Genomic DNA, 19,173 nt, shown 5'->3' with positions numbered 1-19,173 from the left:
TTCTTTGTGTTTATATCCACATTCCTGCTGAGTGTCATTCTCCCTCCTTAAACTTTTCTTGTAGTGCAAGGTTGCCAGGGATGAATTCTTGCCGCTTTGTTATGTGTGAAAAAGTTGTTCTTCTGCCTTCTTTTGAAAGCTGTTCCCATTGGGTTTAGAAGTCCAGGCTGGTTGATTTTTCTTCCAGACAGTAGTGTACCTCCGCTGCCTCCGGCTCACATCACTGGCTGCGGTTCTCGTCTTTGTTCCTTAGTGCACATGTGTTGTCTTCCTCTGGCTGCCTTTAGAAATTCCTCTTCATCCGTGGTTTGGGGCAGTTTGCTGCTGCTGTGCTTTGGTTTCATTTCCTGAGCTTTTCCCTGCTCTTCTCGCCTGTGGGGATTCTGTAAGCTGCCCCACAACTCACTGTTGCTATGGTTGGTTTGTTTTTTTCTGTCTGTTTTCTTAGTTTCATTCTGAATAGCTTCTCTTCCTATGTCTTCAACTTCCCAGATCTTTTCTTCCCTAGCATCTGCTGTCAACCCCACCTAATATATTTTTCATCTCCAGAGGCTCAGTTTGGGTATTTTAAAATACCTTCCATGTGTTTGCCTAAGAAAGCTCAGTTTTTCTCCACCTTCTTGAATATTTAGGATATAGCAAAAATAACTGTAATGTCCATGTACACTAATTCAGTCATCGGCGTCACTTTCTGGGTCTATTTTTATTAGTTTGGTTTCTTCATTGGAATTGTATGTTCCTGCTGCTTGGCTTGTCTAGTCATTTTCGATTGGATGCCAGCCATTCTGCAGTCTGCGTCATTGCTGCTAGTTACTCTTGTGTCCCTGTAAATGGGTTTCAGCTTTTGCTGGGACATGGTTTGGCTGCTTGCTTCTTCCCAGGCTTGCTGTTAGGCTTTATCAATCAGGCCAGAGCAGCCCTAGTTTGGGGCTAACTTTGTCCACTTCCAAGGTAATACCCTTCTGAGTACTTGGCACAATGCCCCATGAATTACAAGCTTTTCCTTTCCAGCTGTTGGGTTCACTCTGAGATCAAAGTTGTGGTCCTGGGAGAACTCTGGGATAGTTCCTTCCGCTCTTACAGTAGGTTCTCCCCCTAGCCTGTGGTGCTTTCCTCACCCAGGCGCTCTGCTCAAGGAGACCCTCTGCAGCTCTCTGTGCAGCCCTCCCCTCTCCACTACTGTGGTTTCTCACTGTCTTGATTTCCTAACACTGAGCTCTGCTCAGCTGGGGTAAATCGCCCTGTCCACCCCCAGTCCCTTCTCCCTGCCCATGGTGTGGGACCTCTGGGCAGTAAGCCAGGGCAACCCAGGGCTCCCCTCAAGTGCTTCCCCTCTCGTGGGGGCCACCTTCTTATTTGACAAGACATGATGTCAGGTGTCTGAAAACCCTTGTTGCCTACATTTCCTCCAGTAGTTGAGTTTTTCAGGCAGCAGAAGGTTAAATGCTGGGGACTTCATCCTGAGCAGAAGCAGAAGTCCTCTCTGCATCTCTGCCAGAGCTGATCTCACCCCTGGCCTGCATGGGTTGGGTGCACGTCTGAGTAGGTAGCCCATCGGCCCTCCATGGCTGTGGTGGAATTGGGAAGATGGGGGATCCAAGCGGGAAGGACTTCCGATCAATTAACAAGTTGTGTTTAGTGAAGTTTCACTGTCTTTAGCTTTTCCTGTGTGTTTTTTGTCATTATGAGGGCTGATCTTACATCAAAAACAGTTGTTTTTTGAAAGGTCAGGACTAATGAAAGCTACTTTAACAACCAGTTGTGAAGAACTAACAGTTTCAGAGAGGTAAAAACTAATGGAGGTGCTTCTGGTAACCAGTTAACTGCTTATAATTTTTGACAAGTTGTGTGGTTATTTTTGTGAGAAAATAAAGACTACCCCTCTCGTGAAGGTCGTTGGAGCTAAAGTGGTGACCAATGCCCGCAGTCCTGGGGCTCGGTGCTATGGATTCGTCACTATGTCTACATCCGACGAGGCCACAAAGTGTATCGGCCACCTGCACAGAACCGAACTTCACGGAAGAATGATCTCCGTAGAGAAGGTGAGGAGGTCCTGGCCTGTTGTGAACCCAGTGACGTTCATAAGCAGGAGACATAGACCGTGAGCCATTTCTGTCTATATTGTATCTTAGGCCAAAAACGAACCTGCTGGGAAAAAGCTGTCTGACAGAAAAGAGTGCGAAGTGAAGAAGGAGAAATTATGTAGTGTTGACAGACATCATTCTGTGGAGATAAAAATTGAAAAGTAAGGTGATTTTTTAACTCCTTTCTCTGTTTTTCCTAGCCTTTCTCTTGGGTAGGTTGCTGGGAGGGGGCCAGTGGCAGCCACAGGGTCACTTGTGAAGCCCGCGTGAGCCCTCTTTTCCATAGTCAGCCTCCCTAGCGTCTCCTCTCAACCTCACATGACTTTTGCCACTTCGTTTAGCTTCCAATAAAGATTTTGAGTGAAGTAACCTCAAACTCTGAAAAATGGATTCACCAGATTCAGGTGATCCTTAATAAGTATTTCTGTCCATTTGTTTCAGTAGCCTGTTAGGAAATACCACATGCGACATGAAAAGATAATATTTTTATTTCATTCTCAACATTCTGGGCCCCTGCACGGCCTCCCCAACCATGGAATGGTTTCCTGGTCCAGGTTGACTTTCATGCAGTCTGTGCTTCATATCATAGCACCTGCAGAAACCCAGCTTTGCAAAGATACGTGCCATCAAAGGAATGCAGCCGATCTAATGGAGAAATGAATGCGCTCAGGCCAATAATGTGCAGTGTCTGATGGTTGGCAGGCATTGCTGTTGCCCTCAAAACCTTAAAATGTCCCAGTGCACCTGTGAGTTCACAGTGGCACCCCAGGGATACTGTGGCACAACAATTTTTGAACCACAGGTCTGAGGTATTGTTTATAAAGGAGGTACTTTATATCTTTAACCAAGATGGGGGCAGAGCTTTCAGAGCAGGCACTGCATATTTATACTGTCATCAAAATTGTAGGCTTATCTTTCTGAGAAGGTGGGCTTTGGTGATGATAATGCCTGCTACGGCACTATTCTCAGAATGCTGAGTGTCTATTAAGTTTATGCTCTCATCACAATTTATTCCCACTTCTAGGTCCACTCCCACTCTTAAGAATTGCACCCTTTATTGAGACTCAGTCTGACAGTGATTCCACTTTGCTGTTGTTTTTTATGTATGAAAATTTATAGTCATGTGAGCATGGCTGTGGAGAGCATCAATACTCAAGAGCTGAACTTGGGTTTTATAGGTTTAATCGCCAGTCTCCATTTATGTCCAAATTGGAATTTATAGGCGTGCGAATAAAGGATGTCACACCAGCCTTCATGCATTTAGGAGTGAAACTCGCAGTTTCATCAGCCGCATCCACAAAGAGGCACATCTGTGAGCAGTGCTTAGCAGTCTGTGTAGGTAGACTGCGGGGAGCTGGTGGGGGTCCTTGGTATTTCTGCTGTTTGAGATGCATTTCCTTCCTTGATATTATGATCACAAATGTGAGTTTTGTTTGTGGAAGAAAGGAAGTGGATGATAACTGGATGACGTGTCAGGTGGTGTCCTACTCCCTGGGACAGTCTGTGAGGTCTGTGCTCTGTGTAGAAGAGGAAGCAGGCTCAGAAAAGGAACGTGCCTGGCCCAAGGTCACACAACCCAGCCTGGAAGCAGCAAGGCCAGGATTCTCACTGGCTGCGCATGGCGCTTAGGCCCTTAACCAGGCAGTGAGCTTGAGATGTTTAAAACCAAACTGCATCTAAGTGGTGCCTAGAAAGTGTGTTTGAGCATTTTAAAATTTGTTTGACCTATGTTTTTTCTTCAAATAAGTATCTTCATTAACCTTCCCTTTCATTTCAAGAATTTCTAGGTTTAATAGCCTCAGAGAAATAGAGAAACTTTCTGAGAGGGGTGGCTTGTCCTTACCGTCTCGGACGAGTGGGGGTTGTTTATACAGTCGCCATTTGGAAAGCACACACACATCTTCAGAGTAATCCCACTACCTTTTTGGTATCTATATCCGTCCAGTGGTTTTTTTCCTACATGGGCATTTATTTTTTAGAACAATTTTTGACTTAGTGTCATCGGAAAGTTCCGTTGTGTCTGGGAGGTGCCATGTGAGTACAGAACAAGTAGGAGGGGTCTCTTGTCAAGACATTTCAGGTCTCTTGGCGGAGGGGAGAAGGCATCACCCCGGAATAGTGGAAGAGGCACATCTAATTCCTGTGGCTTTATTTGTAAACGTGGAGTCGTGGGAAGCAATCTCTGTACCTGTCGGGAGGGAAACGGTTAAATAACCGTACGGGCTGACCTTTAAAACAGGAGATGGAAGTGTAGTAGGGCACGTGGGCTGGTCAGGGCTGTGTAGTAGGGCACACGGGCTGATCAGTCCACATGGGCTGACCTTCAGAACAGGAGATGAAAGTGTAGTAGGGCAGCCTGCTGAGTGCCTTCCTGGTTGTGTCAGTCTTAAGAAACATGTAAAACGTCTCTGGAGATCAACCTGGTTATGTTTGAATATGTGTGTGAAGCCACAGAGCCGAATGGTGGACCGTAAAGGTGTGACTGTTGTCACTGGGACAGGGAGGGGACAGGTGTATGTGTGACATCCACCATGATTTGTAGTGTGTTAGTTCTAAGACAGGAAACCAGTATGTTGCAACTATTGACAATTGTCAATTTCAGTACATACTATCAGTTATTAAGGGGTGTGTTTACATTTTTAAGTGTTAGAAGTTTTTCTCAAAGTGAATATTCTTTTAAAGAAGAGCTCTGTGCTGTGGAAGTTCAGGGGAAGGAAGACGAGTGGAGGTTTCCTTGAATGGCTTGAGCTCTTCCTGGGTTGGAGGGAAGAGAGGGCTTCAGGAAGGGCTGGTCAGGGCATCCCGCCGCCATGCCTTTCCTGTCCTGGACCCTGTCACTGGTGGGCATTTAATTGGTATGGAATTGAATTGCCCAAGCGAGGCAACATCAGGGGCTGTGGGGACAGGCTGGAATGGCAGTGGTGATGTACTCACTGCTTAGGAGAAGGCTGCCTGGGCTGCAGTGTTATTACCAGTTTGCTTATTAACTGGCTCTTAGCTTATCTTCTTAGTCACCCCAAGTATGTGGAGATTACCAGGTGCACTGCCTTGGTGTTTAGGGTACATGGCACATGGCTTCACACAGCACGTACCTCCCATCCTCGTACTGCATTGTATTTATTTGGAAAACTTAAAAATAAGTATTCTACACATACAAAATGAAACACCAGTTTTGAACAGCGTTCTCATTTACACAGCTGGGGTGCTCCTCAGGTGTGCCTGCCTGTCTGTCGTGTACACCAGGGTGTCTCAGCAGCTGGGCGAAGCCTGCCCATCAGCCTGCAGCTTTGGCCTGCATGTTTCTAGATGTAGCATATAACTCCGGGGGGGACAGGGGCTGCATCTAAAGAGGGTCTTATCATCACTGTGGATTGTAAATGACCATCCGCTTGCTGCCAGGCTGGTTCTGTGAGGAAGTCTGACGGGTGTGCCCCACTCCTCGTAGAGTCTCGGGAACTTAAGTTTGATAACCGTGTTTTTGAATAGAACCATCATTAAGAAGGAAGAGAGGATGGAGAAAAAGGAGGAAAAAAAGCCTGAAGACATCAAAAAGGAAGAAAAAGATGCAGACGAGCTGAAACTGGGACCTACAGATCGGTCCAGAGTCACCAAATCAGGTGATTGAAGTCTTCTCAGGGTTCGTGAAGAGGGAGCGCCGGGCCGGGATGGGACTGGGAGGGTTTCGGAAATCAAGCGAGCACAGCGCACTCTTCTCTGGGTGCTGCTGCTCACCAGCAGCCCTTAGAGCAGCAGAGCCTCCGGTGAAGACGCGGCGCAGAGGAGTTTGTGTGCGATGGTAGCAGCCTGGAGGTATTCTGGCCTGTGACCCGGCTTCTTGCCTTTTCCTGAGTCTTTGGCCAAAGAGAAGGAGTCCTACCTCTGGGAACTAAGTTGATGTGGTTTGGCAGTATATGATCAAGTTTCTCCTGCATGTGTGTTAAGGCCAGATAGAGGTAGTGAAAAAATGTAGCTAAAATGCAAACCTCAGCATTTGTACCCTTTGAAGTCCGTGTATTTGGAGCATCTCATCTCCAGCACCTTTTTTTAAATTAATTACTTAGTTAAGTACATTTGTTGTCATTAATCTACAATTACATGAAGAATATTATATTTACTAGGGTCCTCCCTTCACCAGATCCCCCCACAAACCCCATTACAGTCACTCTCCATCAGCGTAGTGAGATGCTGTAGAATCACTACTTGTCCTCTCTGTGTTGCACAGCCCTCCCCATGCCCCCCCCCACACACTATACATGCTAATTGTAATGCCCCCTTTCTTTTTCCCCGCCCTTCTCCCTCCCTTCCCACCCATCCTCCCCAGTCCCTTTCCCTTTGGTAACTGTTAGTCCATTCTTAGGTTCTATGATTCTGCTGCTGTTTTGTTCCTTCAGTCCTTCTTTGTTCCTATAGTCTTTGGGTTTGAGGTGAGTCTCTTGTAAGCAGCATAGAGGTGGGTCTCGCTTTTTTATCCATTCTGTTTTTCTGTGTCTTTTGATTGGTGCATTCAGTCCATTTACATTTAGGGTGATTATTGAAAGATATGTACTTAGTGGCATTGCAGGCTTTAGATTCGTGGTTGCCAAAGGTTCAAGGTTAGCTTCTTTAGTATCTTACTGTCTAACTTAACTCACTTATTGAGCCATTTTAAACACTGTCTGGTCATTCTTTGTTTTTCTCCCTTCTTATTCCTCCTTCTCCGTTCTTTGTATGTTGGTTGTTTTATTCTGTGCTCTTTTGTGCTTCCTTTAACTGCTTTTGTGGGTAGTTGATTTTATTTTTTGCCTTTAGTTAGTATTTGGTTGGTTTGCTTTCTTTGCTGTGATTTTATTTTCTCTGGTGACATCTATTTAGCGTTAGAAGTGCTTCCATCCAGAGCAGTCCCTCTAAAATACCCTGTAGAGATGGTTTGTGGGAGGCAAATTCCCTCAACTTTTGCTTGTCTGGGAATTGTTTAATCCCTCCTTCATATTTAAATATTAAATGATAGTCGTGCTGGATACAGTATCCTTGGTTCAAGGCCCTTCTCTTTCATTGCATTAAATATATCATGCTGTTGTTTTCTGGCCTGTAAGGTTTCTATTGAGAAGTCTGATGATAGCCTGATGGGTTTTCCTTTGTAGGTGACCTTTTTCCTCTCTCTAGCTGCCTTTAAAAACTCTGTCCTTGTCTTTGATCTTTGCCATTTTAATTATTATGTGTCTTGGTGTTGTCCTCCTTGGGTCCTTTCTGTTGGGAGTTCTGTACACTTCCGTGGTCTGATCGATTATTTCCTCCCCCAGTTTTGGGAAGTTTTCAGCAATTATTTCTTCAAATACTCTTTCTATTCCTTTTTCTCTCTCTTCTTCTGGTAGCCCTATAATGCAGATATTGTTGCTTTTGGATTGGTCACACAGTTCTCTTCATGTTGTTTCATTCCTGGAGATCCTTTTATCTCTCTCTGCACGTTCCTGTTCTCTGGTTTCTATTCCATCAATGGCCTCTTGCATCTTATCCATTCTGCTTATAAATCCTTCCAGAGTTTGTTTCATTTTGTAATCTCCCTCCGGACTTCATCCCTTAGCTCTTGCATGTTTCTCTGTAGCTCCATCAGCATGGTTATGAGCTTTATTTTTAATCCTTTTTCAGGAAGACTGGTTAGGTCTGTCTCCTTCTCAGGGTTTGCCTCTGTGATCTTGGTCTGTATCAATTTCTTCTGCCTTTTCATGGCGATAGATATATTTGTGGGGAGCTGGCACGTGTGTTGGGTAAGAGAAAGTCCCTTCTTGCCAGTTTATGGCCTTCATCTCCTGGGAGAACAGCGGCCTGTAGTGGCTTGTGCTGGGCAGTTGCATGCAGACGGGGCTTCTGATCTTGCCCAGCCGCTATGGAGTTTATTTAGCTCTGCAGTTGCTCTGGGCGTCGCCTGCCTCAGGCTGCTGCCCCAATACGGCAGAGCCGCATCCGAGGGGGAACAGGCGGGAGGCTGTTTATCACGGTGAGGGGCCTCCAAGCTGTGCTGCGGGGGTTCGGGCGCCCAGAGTTCCCCAGGATTCGCAGCTGCTGGGCTAAGTGTCCCAGGGTGCTTCCGTCCAGCTGTGGGGTCCCTGTTCCTTTAAGACTTTCAGAAAGCACTCACTTTTCTTTGTCCCCGGGGTGCCAGCTGTGGGGACCTGCTCACAGGTCTTACTGTCCTGCTTCCCTAGCTTCCAGCACCCCACGCATGCACTGTGTCTGCGCTCTGGTGCGGATGGCTAGGGCTGGGTGTTCAGCAGTCCTGGGCGCCCTCTCCCTCCCCGCTCCGACTCCTCTCCTCCCGCCGAGAGCTGGAGGGAGGGGTGCTCGGGTCCCCGGCCACAGCTTGTATCTTATCCCCTTCGCGAGGCGCTGGGTTCTCACAGGTGTGAATGTGGTCTGGCTGTTGTCCTGTGTCTTCTGGTCTCTCTTTTAGGATTAGTTGTATTTGTTGTATTTTCAAAGATATATATGGTTTTGGGAGGAGATTTCCGCTGCTCTACTCATGCCGCCGTCTTGGTTCTCTCTCCTCCAGCACCATTTTAGCAAAGTTAATTGTGCTCTTCACCTTCAGTTTGAATGAGATTGCACAGAATGTTTTGTGGAAAAAATAAAACCAATCTTCCCCTCCACAGTAAAACAAACAAAACCCAGCCACTGAGAGCACTAGAGTTTGGTAGGACACACAACAAGTTACATCTTAAGTGATGGGGGGGATTCAGCAGCTGTCTCTTGGGGAATGTGTTTTTAAAATGTTCCTCAAGTATTACAAATCTCCCTCAATCAGCAAGAGTTCCGGTGATTAGAGTCTGGCTCTTGTGTCGTCAAAGAGAAGAATCAGTTTAGAAAACTTTATTGCCACAGATGAATGAAGGAAAGCCCACCCATCTGGTGGGGGCTTCCTCAGAGCCAGCAGTGTCTGATTCAGAGCATAAGGGCCTGGGCTCTGTAGAGCTTTCCAAAATGTATAGGAGGAATACAAATCGAAATCTGTTATCCTGAAGCCACTAGGATTTCAGGTGAGGGGTGACGGAGGCCTACAGGTTGGATGTGTTTGTGCACATGCCTCACAGGGCACTCAGGCTTGGATGGCAGTGGTAAGATGTGAGGAAATCTCAGCCCCTTCATTCCAGGTGAGCAAAGATCTGTTGGGGTCTGCCTGCCGCTTGAAACCCAGGGTTGCCATATGGGCAGCATTTACTTCCTCTCATGCTGCCCAGAGGGATGAGGCACAGAGGCCTCAGAGCATAGCAGTGGTCGCCTGCCGGAGCCTCGGGAGCCTGCAGGCAGCCCCAGTGCGTGCGCTGCCCGGGACTGGGCCACCAGCACGGCTTCACGGGTACCTTGTCTTTCCTCCTGAAGGAAGCAGAGGAATGGAACGGACGGTCGTAATGGACAAATCTAAAGGAGAGCCTGTGATTAGCGTGAAAACCACAAGCAGGTCAAAGGAGAGAGTAAGTATTGCCTCTGGCACCTCAAGTCCTACTGATTATGATGGTGGTTTAATGACCACTTGGAACATATGATGGAAGCAACATTGTTTTGCATTTAAAATTTTAGAGTTCTTTGAAGCACCAAAAAGACATGTCATGAACTGCTGAGGGTTATATGTACAGACAGAAACTGGGTGCGAACAGTTAAACTCAACTCAGTACTTACCATGTTTGCTTTCATTTTGTGTTGGCCCCTTGCTGACCCTGCATCAGGTGATACCGTCTTCTAGAAGGGGAACTGATTCTCAAACGACAGCTCACGTTGGATAGGATGGGCAGGACCAAGGCTTCTCCAGTCAGAAGGCAGATTCAACTCCTTGGTTTATCTGAGACTCGTTTATGTGTTTTCTTTGTTGATTTTCTAGTTGCCTATTACATTAACCAAGAAAGCAGAGTCTCCCGTAAAACTGGCCGTCTTTCATGTTGTCACAGAACGAGTTACCTTTCCTACGTGGTACACACAGCTGGGCAGGCTGAGAGCTCCTTACTTGGCTCTTTCCCCTCTGGAAAACAAAGCCCCTGCTTCCCAGCTGCAGGGGCGGCTGGCATGATGCTGATGAAGGGGGCAGTCGGGGGCTGCGGCCGCTTCCTCGTCAGCAGCACTCGGGGTCGGCACCTAATGCTGAGGTGAACGTTTGGGTTCTACGGAGCAGGCCTCCTAATGCTGTTTTCCCCATGGGCTACATGGAGGTCATAAAATACAGAAAAGGGTAGAGAAGGAAACAAAAAAACTCCCAGTCTTAGCACCCAGATAACACTGATGTTGGACAGTAATGCCTGCATGTTGAGAACATTCAGGGTACAACGTCTGCAGAACGGAAGCCTCCCTGCTCCCACACCGACTCCTCAGTCTTCCTTAGAGAGGGCGTCACGCACAGCCCACAGGGTGTGCCCAACCGTGCCGTGGCACGGGGTCCTCAGTGAGCTGCTGTCAGTCACCTTGTGAGGAATTTGTGTTCGAGAGCTTTATATGCTGAGACATAGGGTTCTACCTCCTTACGTCTTAAACTTTTACCTTTTGGTATAACTATAGGTTCACAGGAAGTTGCAAAGACAGTGCAGATCGCAGTCACCCCCCATGATCCCATTTCGTGGAACTAGCACAGTGTCAACCCAGGAAGGTGATGACACTGCGAGACGGGGTGTGGTGCTAGGATGCGACCTTTGTGTGTCCCTTTTGTGTCACTCCAGCCCAGCCCTGGGAAGCTACTAGTGTTTTCTGTCTCCAGAGTGTTGTTCTGAGAATTTATGTAAATGGAACCAGGTAGCATGTGGCCTTTTTTCACTCGGCGTGTGAGATCTATCCAGGCTGTGTGTGCCCTCTGTCCTTTTGTGGCTGGTTCGTGGATGCAGTGCAGTGATTTTAACCAGTGCCCTCGTGGTGGGCTGTGGTTGTCTCCACGCCCCCAGTTGAAACCCACTGTGCTCGATGTCCACGTGCACATCCCTGGCGAGCGCCAGCAGTGGGTGGGGTGCTGGTTCAAAGGTGCATGTATGTTGTTCTTGTGATGGATGTTAGCAGTGCCCTCCAGAAAGGTGGTGGAGGGTATGTGGCGTGTGCCACGCCGCTAGTGAGTGGCAAGGCCAGGTTATGAACCCAGGACTCCAGAGACCCCACTGCCATGCTGCCTGGGAAGGTCCGGTGTCTGTTCCTGCCCACTGCAGGCTGCCGTATGTGGTCATAGGCAAGGACGGCATTGTGGCATTCAGGCTGCGGATCCTCCCTTGCAGTGAGAGTGTCCTCTCTCTCTGCATGTCCCCTCCTCCCTTGCTTTTTGGTAAAACCTCAGAGTCATCTCCTTTGCCTGTCTTTCTGTCATGCTTTCTGGTCTTGGCTGACCTCCCCCACTGCCCTCTGTGTGAGCCCGCTGATAGAATAAGCTGAGGGACTCGGGCAGAATGTCTCCCAGGCCCCTTCCCTGGGGATTCTGAGGCTGTGAGTCTGTAGGAGGCCCTGGGTTGGGCTGTATGAGCGCTTGCTGGGAGAGTCTGTTCCGTGGCCTGGGTGTCCCAGCCATTGAGAGGTGCAGAAGTGGAAGTTGGACGTCGGTGTTTTGTGCCTCCTCCCAGAAATGAAATAGTATGGAAGTCGCCCATTAACACCCCTGGCCCGTGGGGTGTTAGCAGTAAAGTATCTTTGGCGTGTTCTATTTTAAGGCACCTGCCTGCAGCCTGAGTCATCAGTTAAGAAGTGAAAAGCGTAGTCCTCACCTGCTGCCCCAGCAGCTGGCGTCACAGCCAGGACCCTGGGCCAGGGACCGCCGTGGCATCGCTTGTGCACTGTGGCGCCGAGAAGCCTTGCTTTGCTCTAGATCATGCGGAGTTCTTGGCTCTGCTACCCTAGAAAGCCTCCCTTGTAGGTCTTATTCCTCCTTCTCTTCCATTAATGCCCTTTGTTTGCTGGGGCCTTCACGTAAACCACGTGGGGACAGTGTTAGTCTCACGCAGACATGTTGGGATCGTTCTTCTGACATTGATGAACCGCTTTTGGTAAACAGAGCTCTAAGAGTCAGGATCGCAAGTCGGAAAGCAAAGAGAAGAGAGACATCCTGTCATTTGACAAAATCAAGGAGCAAAGGGAACGAGAGCGCCAGAGGCAGCGGGAGCGGGAAATCCGGGAGACGGAGCGGCGGCGGTGAGTGCGGGCCGGGCTGGCGGGCTCCCTGGGCGAGGGCAGCCTTTCTCCGCGGCCCGTCTCCTGTGTGGCTTGGGCTCGCCGGCCGCCTGGGGAGGACCTGGCCTCGACCACCCTCTGTGCTCCCGCAGCGAGCGCGAGCAGCGCGAGAGGGAGCAGCGCCTAGAGGCCTTCCACGAGCGCAAGGAGAAGGCGCGGCTGCAGCGGGAGCGCTTGCAACTCGAGTGCCAGCGGCAGCGGCTGGAGCGCGAGCGCCTGGAGCGGGAGCGGCTGGAGCGCGAGCGCATGCGCGTGGAGCGCGAGCGCCGGAAGGAGCAGGAGCGCATCCACCGCGAGCGCGAGGAGCTGCGGCGCCAGCAGGAGCAGCTGCGCTACGAGCAGGAGCGGCGGCCGGGGCTGCGCAGGCCCTACGACGCCGGGCGGTGAGGAGGGGGGCGCGCTGGGCGGCGGGTCGTCTTCCGTTGCGCTGACCGTTCTCGCCCGGCCACCCGAGCGTCAGGACTTGGAGACACTGGACACCTTTGCAGGACTTGGTGGCCGCCACCCCCTCCAGTATATGGCGTTTGATGTCACGATCGTGGCCGGGTGACTCATTTTCCCCACCTGGTTTATCCTTAAGAGAGTCTTGCTGGTGGTTGCCAGGGTTGAAGGTTGGTGATGCCCTCACCGAGGCTGTCTCCTGCACACTGGTTGCTGGTGGAGCATAACCACCCTCTAAGTGTTTATGGCAGAGATACTCAGGTGGGCATTAGGCCTGCTGTGTGATGGGCAGCCAGTCAGCCTCGTGGGGCCTTGTACAGGGAGGGGCAGAGTCCACTCTGTGCAAAAGGAAATTGCCTCTTGTTCAAAAAGTAGGTTTATTGGTCTCTAGCTTCTCTGAGCTGTTTAATTGATGGTCTCCCATCACCCCCCAACTCATGAGCCTCGTTTTCTGGTAAAAATCGGGAAGAAGATAATTGGATGCCATCCTGAGCTGAATGTAGTTCACTATCACTCAATCTGATTCCCTTTGCTTTTGCAAAGAACTCAGAGGGAGGTTCAGGTTCCCATAGAAGACAGGAAGGTGCAAATGTGGCACTCCGGAAAACCGTTGCAGAAGAATCAAAGATTTCATTTCACTTGCATTTGAGCTCATGCGGGGGATCAAGGTATTAGCAGCCTTGTGGTACAATTAGCTCACAGCAGTCCTTGTTGGGGATTGTCAGATGAGAATACCAGTGCGCCTCTTGGCAGTTTGGGGGATTTTAATTTATCAAATCAGAGCGATACTGATTGAATGTTTAGAGATCAGCACTGCGGGACATTTTAAATGATGCTGCTTCTGGGGAGAGCTCCCCACCTGCACCCTTTCCTTCTTTTCCCTGGTTCTCTTTCATAAATTTGCATCCTTTTTAAAATAAAAACAGACGAGATGACGCCTACTGGCCAGAGGGAAAGCGCATGGCCATGGAGGACAGATACCGCCCAGACTTCCCTCGGCCCGATCACCGCTTCCATGACTTTGACCATCGTGACCGGGGCCAGTACCAGGACCATGTGGCTGACAGGTCAGCGGCCCGCCCTCTCCCTCACCCACAGACAAGTGACCTGGGCCTGGCGCAGGGATTGGTCTCCATCTGTTCTCTAACCTCTGATCCAGTTGGGAGGCTCCCAGTGGGGAACTGTGGCCTGCCACACGTGGGACTTAGAAACACAGGCCTTGAGCGAGATATTGGAATTGGCGGTCACTTACTCACTGCTGCCTCCATTTGTCTAGCAGTTCATTTCACGTGCATTTCACAGGGGATGGAGGAGGGTCCCCTGGGCAGTTCCCACAGCACCCTGGGCTCTGTGCAGCCATTCCTGGGCCTCCCTGCTCCGCCCACTGGCTGGCACCAGGCCCTGGAGGAGGGCGTGGCCTGTCTGCCTTGTCACTGCAGAGAAGGGACCTGAGGGCAAGGCCGGCTGGGGTCAGCTCTGTGGGCTCACTGGCCAGCACAGGTTCCCATGGTTTCCTGCTAGGCTTGCTCTGTGTTTTAAAGGCTCTGAATTTTAGCCACTGCGTTCCCCCCTCCCCCCTTCTTTTTTTTTTTTTTTTTTTGCTAATGGCTTTTTTAATGAGAAACTATCCAGTCTCTTAGAAAGGCAACCCTTGATTTTCCACTTATTGGGTTTCCCATCATGCTCCCTTGGACTGCATGTTGTTGAGCCATTTCACCACATTAGCTCTTCCATAAGGGAGGGGGGAAGGGGAAAGATGGGCTGAGGAGGCCCTCATTTAGTCAGTGATGGCTGGAGTCGGTTTGAGAGTTGGTGTGAGTCACGTATGTTAGGGACCCTCTGGAGCTTCCCTGTTACCCTGACCTTTGTCACCAGGCCACACATACATTGGGCATTGGCTTCAAGGTGTGGGTCTTTACTTCCAGGAGTCCACTGAGATATTTTAGCTGTGTAAAAATCTTAGTTCCTACCTTCATCCAACCCAGTTTCACTCCTACCCTCAGGGAAAAGTCTTTAGTGGCAAACCAGCTTCTTTTTTCAGGCCACTAAATTATAGGCCTTAGGTTGTGAACCACAATAAGTCCTCCAACTGTGGAACGCTTGTGTGTGGCCTGCAGAAATGTTGTACCGGGCCATCAATTGGCTTTGCAATCAGACATTTCTCTTTTACAGGAGGGAAGGTTCAAGGTCAGTGATGGGAGAGCGAGACGGGCAGGTGAGTAAGCTTAAGGCACTCACCGCCTCCCCCTGCCGGGGCACACCCGCTTCTGTGTGGGGCAGGCGGGAGTGGGCAGTCCTGGCCCGCGAGGACAAGTGTGTGTGGTTTACTGGTTTCTGATTTGTGAGTCTTACATGTTTTTCAAGTACATAGGGCTTTTCTTGCCTAATTTTGTCTCGTAGAAACTACAGGTGTCTCTTGACTGCCTGCTGGCTTAGAGCGCCTCTGCATCCTGGCTCTGCCCCCAGCACCCCAGGCGGGCTGGGGGGCCCGAGAGTCAGCCCGTGTTTTAGGTGGGAGTCCCTCTGGGTCCCTCTTAGGTGCTGGGGTGGGTCCTGGTGTCTGGTGATCTGCAGGCACCCCATGAAAGGTGCATAGGATGTCAGAGGAAAGGAGTCGTCTATGAGAAAGGTGGGGGGCATCAGATTTGTGACTTTTTAAAAATAGGGGTGTTTTTTGAGAGAACATCTCTTGCTGCTCAGAGGTAGGGGGTTCCTGAGCGTAGAATGGGGTTGCTGGGAGTGTTGAGTCGTTCTTATCTGCAAGGTGCTGACCTCGGGGGTGGTCAGAGACAGGGCGGGGCCCGTGCTGCTCCACCAGAGTGACGCACAGAGGGTCTGAGGGTGTTGACCCGCCCCAGGGGCATGGGCCAGGCCCTCTGTCTTTGGCAAGGAAGGGAGGTGGTTCTTCAGGGCAGTTCTCAGAGACTCCTCTCAGTGGGCCTTTCAGAGCGTCGGGAACCATACAGCAGAGGGCCGGGCCCGCAGCTCCTGGGGCGTCGTAGGGAGGGAAGCGGAGCACTGGTGAAGCCAGGTTCAGGGGTGGCCTGGGCAGGCTGGCTTGGGGTCGCTGAGGGTGCTGAGTCACGTCCCGTCCACTGTGGCAGGGGCTGCAGGTTGGCAGGCCTGTCCAGGAATGATGTGGCTAGAGTCGTCCTGTCCCTCTTGTGCCTTCCAGCACTACTCGGATGACCGCCACGGCCACGGAGGCCCAGAGCGCCATGGGCGGGACTCCCGAGACGGCTGGGGGGGCTACGGCTCCGACAAGAGGCTGAGCGAGGGCCGGGGGCCGCCGCCTCCACCCAGGTTAGTGTGGGTCACGGCGGGCAGGCGGCTGCCCCTGGTCAGAGGCCATGTGTGCCCCCTTCCTGCCTGCCGATGCAGGTGTCTCGCCTGGGCACTAGTGGGGGCCCTGCCTGCTGAAGGTGGCAGATGGCCCCAGTGCCTTAGACTTGCTCCCACTGGCGGTGGAGAAGCTTTACTGCCCCACCCCCACCCCCACCAACACACACACCCAGGTTTTCAGCATTTTTAAGCCAGTGTCTTGGATGCCAGAATGGTCTACAGAATCTCTGGGTAGGTATTCAGGTGTCAAGTGAAGATTGCTGAGCCGGCCTGATGGGTTATCATAATGGGCTCTTTCCTGAGTGGCCGTCTTAGCACTTGGTCCTGTCGCATCCCCTTCTGTTTTGCCTTAAATCCCCGTGGGAAGCACGTGGGGCGCTCGTCCTCACACTGCAGCCCTGAGCTGGGGCGCTGTGTGACTGAGCAGTTGTCACCGGTGGCAGGCATTACGTACACTGCATCTCACTTTTTGGGGGCAGTATCATATTCGCACTCTCAGACAGGTGCCAGCGGCTCTGACAGGTTCCGGGTCCTGGGGTCCCCATTGGCCCAGCAGCCAGGCCAGCTTTCCAGGATGGCTGCTGATGCCTGCTGGTCCCTGCACTGTGGAACCGTGTTTGATTTTAATCCCCCCAGTTGCTGTGTGAAACTTTTTTTTTTTTCTCAATAGCTTTTTTGAGGTATAACTCATACACCATACAGTTCACTTGTTTGAAGTACACAGTTTGCTGGATTTCAGTTTATTCACTGAATTATGCATCCATCACCACAATTTTAGAACATTTTCATCATCCTCAATCAGGTCCCCAGCCCTCCCCCACCCCCAGTACCCACAAACCCACTGTCTGTGGATTTGCCTGCTCTGGGCATCTCACAGACACTGGATCGCACACTGTGTGGCCTTGTGTGTCTGGCGTCTCTCTGAGCACTGAGTGTTCAGGGTCCGTCTATGTTGTAGCGCACATCAGAGCTGCTCTCCTTGTGGCTGAGTAATACTCCACTATACAGCTGGACCATGTTTCCTTTACCCATGTGTTTGAGGGACACGCCGGTGGTTTCCACTCTGGGGCAGTTGTATAATCGTGCTGCTAAGAACATTGGTGCATGAGTTTTTGTGTGAACACATCTGTTCACCATTCTCTGGGGTAGATAGATAGCCAGGAATGGAATTGCTGGGTCCTGTGGTCACTGTCTTTTGCACTGAGGGTGCACCATATTCCATTCCCATCAGCCATATGTGAGGATTCCTGTTTCTCCACATCTCTGCCAACACTTGTTACCGTCTTTTTAATGATAGCCATCCTCAGAGCTGGGGCGGGGGTGGCTCGCACACCTCACGCACCTGGTCACGGTGTTAGATCTGCTGGACACCTCGTGTGGTGCTTCGTGGCTGCGTGTGGGTCTTTTGGGAAGCGTGTGTTCCATTCTTTGCCCGCTTCTCTCAGAAACCCTTGACATGGGGCGTGATGAGGCATGCCACAGCCTCCCCCTGGAGGCACCCTGGGAAAATGGTGTGCCTACTCTTTGTTTTGACAAAGGGGCGGACGTGACTGGACCGAGCACAGTCAAAGGCTAGAGGAGCATCCGGAACGCGCCTGGCCGGGCACGGTGGACGCAGGAACAGTGGGCCGGGAGCACGCGAGATGGCAAGGTATGGGCTGACTCCTGCACGTCACAAGTTGGAGAGGGGCCTTCCTGGGCGAGGCCAGCCCAGACCCAGAACTCCCCGGAGGGTCAGCATCCCTCCAGCATTTCCAGAGACTTCCAAGCACTTCAAAGAAGGGAGTGTTTGCAAACTCTTTGTTCTCTTTCAGGTGGTGAGAGGGGCCCATCTGGGCCCTCAGGTCCAGGGCACTTGGCAAATCGGGGTGGAGTGTCGGGGTAAGAAGTTTTGTCCACGGATAAAATTGATAATCCTCCTAACTTCCCCTCCCTTCTTTGCATGTTTGATCAACTCGTTGGGTGGAATGTTTTGAAAACAAACCCCAAAAGCAGATCTTGGCAACTTATGCAAATAACACTGTTCAGTTACTGGAATGCAGTCTGTGATTATGATTTTTCTCACCTGGAAAAAGCCACGCAGGCCCTAGAGGCTGCAGAGCTGTATTCTGCACCACGTTACAACTCAAGAAGTGCTTCAAGGGACAAATGTGTGCCTTTGTTCCTAGGCGAGGCGGCTTTGCACAAGGTGGGCATTCCCAGGGTCACGTGGTGCCCAGTGGTGGACTGGAAGGTGGAGGACTGGCCGGCCAGGACCGGGGCAGCAGAGTCCTGCATCCCCACCCGCACCCCCACCCCTACCCCCACTTCACCCGCCGCTACTAAACCCCACTCACTCTGAGTTTCCAGGTAGGCAGACACACTGTTGAATCTCCTAGCCAGAGTTACCTTGAACTTACGGAATCTTTTAAGAAACAAAAGCAAATCCTGCCACCATGTTGTAGCTCAATACAATGTGAAATCACCTTTTTTTTTTTTAATAAATGTGTTTTTTTCTGCCATTTTTAAGACAAAGTTTCTGTTAATGAGGCATTCCATTTTCCATTAATAAAAGTTTATGGTTCGCACTGGTGCGTGTGTGTCTTGTGGCTACAGAGTAGATAACGGTGTTGACCTGTAGGGCGCCATTATTTGGGTAGTGCTGAATTCTCCCTCTCTCCTTCTCCCCATCTTACAGATTATTTGCCCAAGGTCGTAGACTTCATGCTTGGCAGGGCAGGGACCTAATTCAGGAGAGCTGAGTTAGGAATTCTTTGGGGGAGGGGCACGTGCATTGTGGGGCCTATGGGCCAGTTGCTTCATCCCTTGTGCTCGGGCGCCTGTGGGGAGTGTCCAGCAGTTTGGGGGTCTGACTGAGGGCAGGCACATGGTGCAAGCCCCACAATGCTCAGTAGCTGCCCTTGGCCACTGGGCAGGGATGGGTGACCCCCTGCTTTACATGGCCCAGTGGTGTCCAATCCACCCACTTTGCTGGAAATGCAAATTCATATGTGAAATCTCAGTTGTGATTAAGTGATTCATTTTCTTCCTTAAAGACAGACAAGGACTCTGGTGGCTAGAGGTGCCAGCATTGGGCCCTGGGCCCTCCCGTCCAAGCCCCCCGTGTGAGAGGCCACAGCAAGGCCCTGCTCTTCCTTCAAGCAGTTTT

At 50.7% G+C, this 19,173-nt stretch overlaps 1 protein-coding gene across 2 annotated transcripts in view; it reads left to right on the top strand.

Annotated features, from left to right (window-relative positions):
• Nucleotides 1-18,592, top strand: part of SAFB2 (scaffold attachment factor B2) — a 31,468-nt gene extending 12,876 nt beyond the window's left edge. For both annotated transcript variants that reach the window (XM_037018329.2, XM_037018330.2), the window contains exons 10-21: nt 1,893-2,042; nt 2,133-2,245; nt 5,571-5,701; nt 9,438-9,529; nt 12,067-12,203; nt 12,335-12,625; nt 13,610-13,750; nt 14,856-14,898; nt 15,859-15,986; nt 17,564-17,676; nt 17,840-17,906; nt 18,194-18,592. In XM_037018329.2, coding sequence (XP_036874224.1) covers nt 1,893-2,042; nt 2,133-2,245; nt 5,571-5,701; nt 9,438-9,529; nt 12,067-12,203; nt 12,335-12,625; nt 13,610-13,750; nt 14,856-14,898; nt 15,859-15,986; nt 17,564-17,676; nt 17,840-17,906; nt 18,194-18,350 — 1,563 coding nt within the window. In that variant the 3' untranslated portion in view covers nt 18,351-18,592. The remainder of the gene's footprint in view (nt 1-1,892; nt 2,043-2,132; nt 2,246-5,570; nt 5,702-9,437; nt 9,530-12,066; nt 12,204-12,334; nt 12,626-13,609; nt 13,751-14,855; nt 14,899-15,858; nt 15,987-17,563; nt 17,677-17,839; nt 17,907-18,193) is intronic.
• Nucleotides 18,593-19,173: the final 581 nt, after the last annotated feature.

This window comes from Manis javanica, chromosome 13 (assembly GCF_040802235.1).
Source record: "Manis javanica isolate MJ-LG chromosome 13, MJ_LKY, whole genome shotgun sequence".
Lineage (NCBI taxonomy): Eukaryota > Metazoa > Chordata > Mammalia > Pholidota > Manidae > Manis > Manis javanica.
Note: the sequence above shows the minus strand (reverse complement) of the source record. Positions and strands in the feature narration are given on the sequence as shown.